General features: G+C 45.9%; 1 protein-coding gene across 1 annotated transcript in view; it reads left to right on the top strand.

Moving 5' to 3' along the window:
* Positions 1-3280, top strand: part of GNG5 (G protein subunit gamma 5) — a 5611-nt gene extending 2331 nt beyond the window's left edge. Inside the window, exons 2-3 of the mRNA XM_025211519.1 lie at positions 568-723; positions 3043-3280. Coding sequence (XP_025067304.1) covers positions 568-693 — 126 coding nt within the window. The 3' untranslated portion in view covers positions 694-723; positions 3043-3280. The remainder of the gene's footprint in view (positions 1-567; positions 724-3042) is intronic.
* The last annotated feature ends 513 nt before the right edge of the window (positions 3281-3793 follow it).

The following is a 3793-nucleotide window of genomic DNA, read 5'->3' as shown; positions in this document are numbered from 1 at the left end:
TTGCCCCGGCCCTGGGGCCAGGCCAGACAGGATCCCTGCTTGGGCCCGGGCGGACAGCGCGGAAACAGACCCCGCCCGTGCCCGCGCGGCCTGCCCGCCTGGGAAACCCAGCCGGGCCCCCGGAGCAGCGGGTCCCAAACCGTGGGGACATCAGCGGGTGGGGGCACGGGGCCGCGCGGAGGAAACGTTTGGGAGGCCACCTGGGCCCACACCAAATCCAGACGGAGGGAGGAGCAGGCTTCCCCCCCCCTTGGTACTGGGAGCTGTCCCAGTTAACGTCTGGCCCCAGCGCTCAGCTCATTTGACTGCATTGCCAGTAAAAACCAGTGTAAAAAGGGCTGGGCTGCTTCAGAGCAGTTGGGTTGAGCTGTTGCCCGAGGGCCAGCTCAACCTCTGCACCTACAAATACCAGAGAGGTGTTTTCTGACTGCACAACAGCTGCAATGCAAATGTCGCGTGTACAGCAGCTGTACTACAGGGGGACTGCACCGCGCCTCCCACTGCCTGCAGTAAGTTATGGTTAGAGTAACGCACCGTAAATGCTAACGCACGCTTCACCCCGACTAGGTTTCTCAAGCTGCAGCCGACTTGAAGCAGTTCTGTTTGCAGAACGCACAGCACGATCCCCTGTTGACAGGAGTATCTTCAAGTACAAATCCATTCCGACCCCAGAAAGTCTGCTCCTTTTTGTAACATGGTGAAATACCATTGTATCTTTCAGTGGTAAGTTTCTAAAACTACAAACAATGATGTCTTGTTTCTTACTGACACTGAATACTTAAAACTAGCTATTCCTGTGTCTTAAAAGAGATCAGATCTTGGTGGGAAAAATTTACTGAGACATTCAAGTGCACTATATTTCCTTCCCAAAAAGGATGTACTGCTACTGTAAGGCATTTGGACAAAACTCTGTGCCTCTGTGTCAAATAGGTGCAGAGCAGCTACAGCATGAATTGTGACAGTGCAACATTGTATTCTGCCTTGACACATTGCCTCTGTTTGAACTTCTTAAAATAGCTTAATATTCATGCCAGTTTAGTTTTCTGTTTTCTCTCAGGAAGGGGTGCCAAGGGTGGTCCTAACCCTTGTCCGATAGTAGCCATACCAAGATCACAGATGATTCCGTTATAGTCAGTGCTGACTACTTTGCTCACTCTATTGCCTGAGATGGATATGAATTTGAATTGAGTAGTGAAGTCTTCACATTTGCTTTGGATTGCCTAATATTGCTGCTAATTATGAAATTAGACTGATTTCCCAATTGCTTGAAAAATCCAGTGCTTTAGTTTAAAAACAAAGTATACATACAAATTTAAGGATTACTATTTTTTCTCAGCAAGCCAGTTGTAGAACATGTAGGCCACATCCAGGCGAGCGCAAATGTGCAGTATGTAGTGCTACACACTTTTCTGTGGTGCTATACACGCAGGCATTTGCCATGCTGCTACTCTGCAGTAGGCGGCCTTTTTTTTGACCATGGGAGATCACAGGGTCAAAAAACCCACGTAAGAAAATCCATGCCATAGCGCTTTGGTGGGGAAGGTGGCTCCTGCTGCTGCTTGCACCCCCAGAGGACACCGGGGGGGGTGCCCCCTGGATCTGCTGGGTTCACATTGGGCACTGGTGGCACTGGGAGGATGCTGCATCCACCCCAGATTTCACTGCTGCTCTGCTTCCAGCCGCAGCCCTGGCTCTTCCCAGTGTGTGGGTGGAGGTGGGGCAGTGGCTGGCAGCAGCGGTGCTAGGAGTGGGGCAGTGAAGTTTGGGGTGGATACAGTATTCTCCCACTGCTGCCGGTGCCCACTTAGAGCCCAGCCCCTGCCAAGAAGAGCCCCACTTAGCCCTGTGCAGATCTAGAGAGCATACACCCCTGCCCCACTATGCCCTCCTGGGATGCAAGCAGCAGGGGGAGCTGCCCCCTTGGCAGCACCTGCCCCTTCGCTCACCCTGGGGGGCATTGATCTCCACACACCCCTTCCCTTCCACCACACTGGATTTACCAGCTGGAGGCAGCTGTATCAGAAAACAGATCAGTATCTGCCTCCTTAAATATCAGCTATAGTTATCAGTCCCAAAAATCTCTATCAGTGCACCCCTAGTAAACAGGTGGTCCCCCCCCATGAATCTGAATGACATTAGGTGTCATTAAAATGTTTTTAGAACCCTGCAAAATTGGCCGAGCTACTTCCATCTTGAATAATATAAATTTAAGCGTCTCACCTTCTGAAATGAGCTTGGCGCATGGCAACATTCTTGACACATTTATACTATAATATTTTCCTAAACAACATCTGAGATAGTGAGTTCTGGATGAGGGGCTAAATACTGCTACACTTTCTTAGTTACTGTGGGATATCAGATTTATAAAATTTACATATTGCTGATGGAAGCCCAAATGGTTCGTAATAAACTGTATACAAAAAATACGGTACTAATTCCTGTTCTGCTAGACTTTGTGACAACAGTGCTCAGGAATTAAGGTACATTGGTATCATCTCCTTTGTCGCATCCTCCCTCCCTCCCCAAAAGCTTTTAAGTTACTTTTCTTGACTGTTTCTGTTATCCTTAGCTCCCCCACAACAGCCAGCTTTGTGGTTGTAATCTAAACGTTTTAAGGAGGAGCCAGAAAGATTGGACAGTGGTAACAGAAATCAGCATCTTTTCATAGTTAAAGGAAATGTAATTTCTTTAGTGGCTCAGAGCCAGCTACCAAGAGCTTTTCCCTTAGTGCTTAAGTCTAAGATGGAAAATATCTAAAGCTGTTGTCTGGGTTTGGTGGAGGAAGGCAGACCTTTCCATTTGTGGAAAACACATCTGCTGATCCAACCCAGTTAGTCTGGGCATCTCCAGTCTGGAGGAGGTTGAAAAACTCAAATTTGTACCTACAGAAACAAATGTATTTTTCTTTGTCCAATTCTGTAAGGCAGCTGTGAGGCTAAATCAACTTTCATACCTGCAATGTTCCCTAAAAGAGTTATATGTTAGATATGGAGGTCATCAGTCAGAATACATACTTAACTTTTTTCTTTTTTTATCTTTCAGATCTTTTAACACCTTTTTGTAGCTGCAGATATGTATTGGGGTGGAGAGTGCCTTAAGGAGTGCCTTGATACAAAGTCCATGCAAAAGCTTAGCTTCAGTGTGCCAAATTTAACTGTAAATTGCTACTGTTGTCAAACCTCTTACCATCTACCTCTCCAAATGAACTTGCAATAAATTCTGTTTCATGAAGGAATCAGTTTTATAATGCCATGCAAAAAAATAAAAATGTTTTAACTTAGTCTGTTTTTTTCCATTACTGATGCATAAGCTTTCACTCCAGTGCTTGGAGCTTTTAGTCAAATACTTTCTAAAACAGACATCAGATCTGAGTCTGTAACCACTGCAGATATTCTACCACCTTTGCTTGGATTTCAGTTGGAATGTTGTTTAAAGAAAATTCCTAAGCTACATCAAAAGTATCCATACTCAAAGTTGGAGGCCTAAGAGCAGTGTGTGTGGGGGGAGCAGACTGGGTTGTGGGGAACCCTTCCCAAAAAAGATGAGATGCTGATTTATAATAGAGGAAGAACTTGCATGGTCATCTTTTCTACTTGAAATACAAAACCTGCAAGTTATAGTCTGCTTAGATAGGGTAAGAGTACACTTAGAAAACAATTGTGTCCTTTGAGAAAGGAGGGGAGGCTGCACTGCACAGGCTAGCTATCTCAGCAAGGCATTAGATTGTGTGCACTGTCTATAGGACATTTTCCACAGTGTATTTTAACTATAAGTTCTCTTACAAAGACTCTTA

The sequence above is a fragment of the Alligator sinensis genome, unplaced genomic scaffold (genome assembly GCF_000455745.1).
Source record: "Alligator sinensis unplaced genomic scaffold, ASM45574v1 scaffold32_1, whole genome shotgun sequence".
Taxonomy (NCBI): Eukaryota; Metazoa; Chordata; order Crocodylia; family Alligatoridae; genus Alligator; species Alligator sinensis.
Note: the sequence above shows the minus strand (reverse complement) of the source record. Positions and strands in the feature narration are given on the sequence as shown.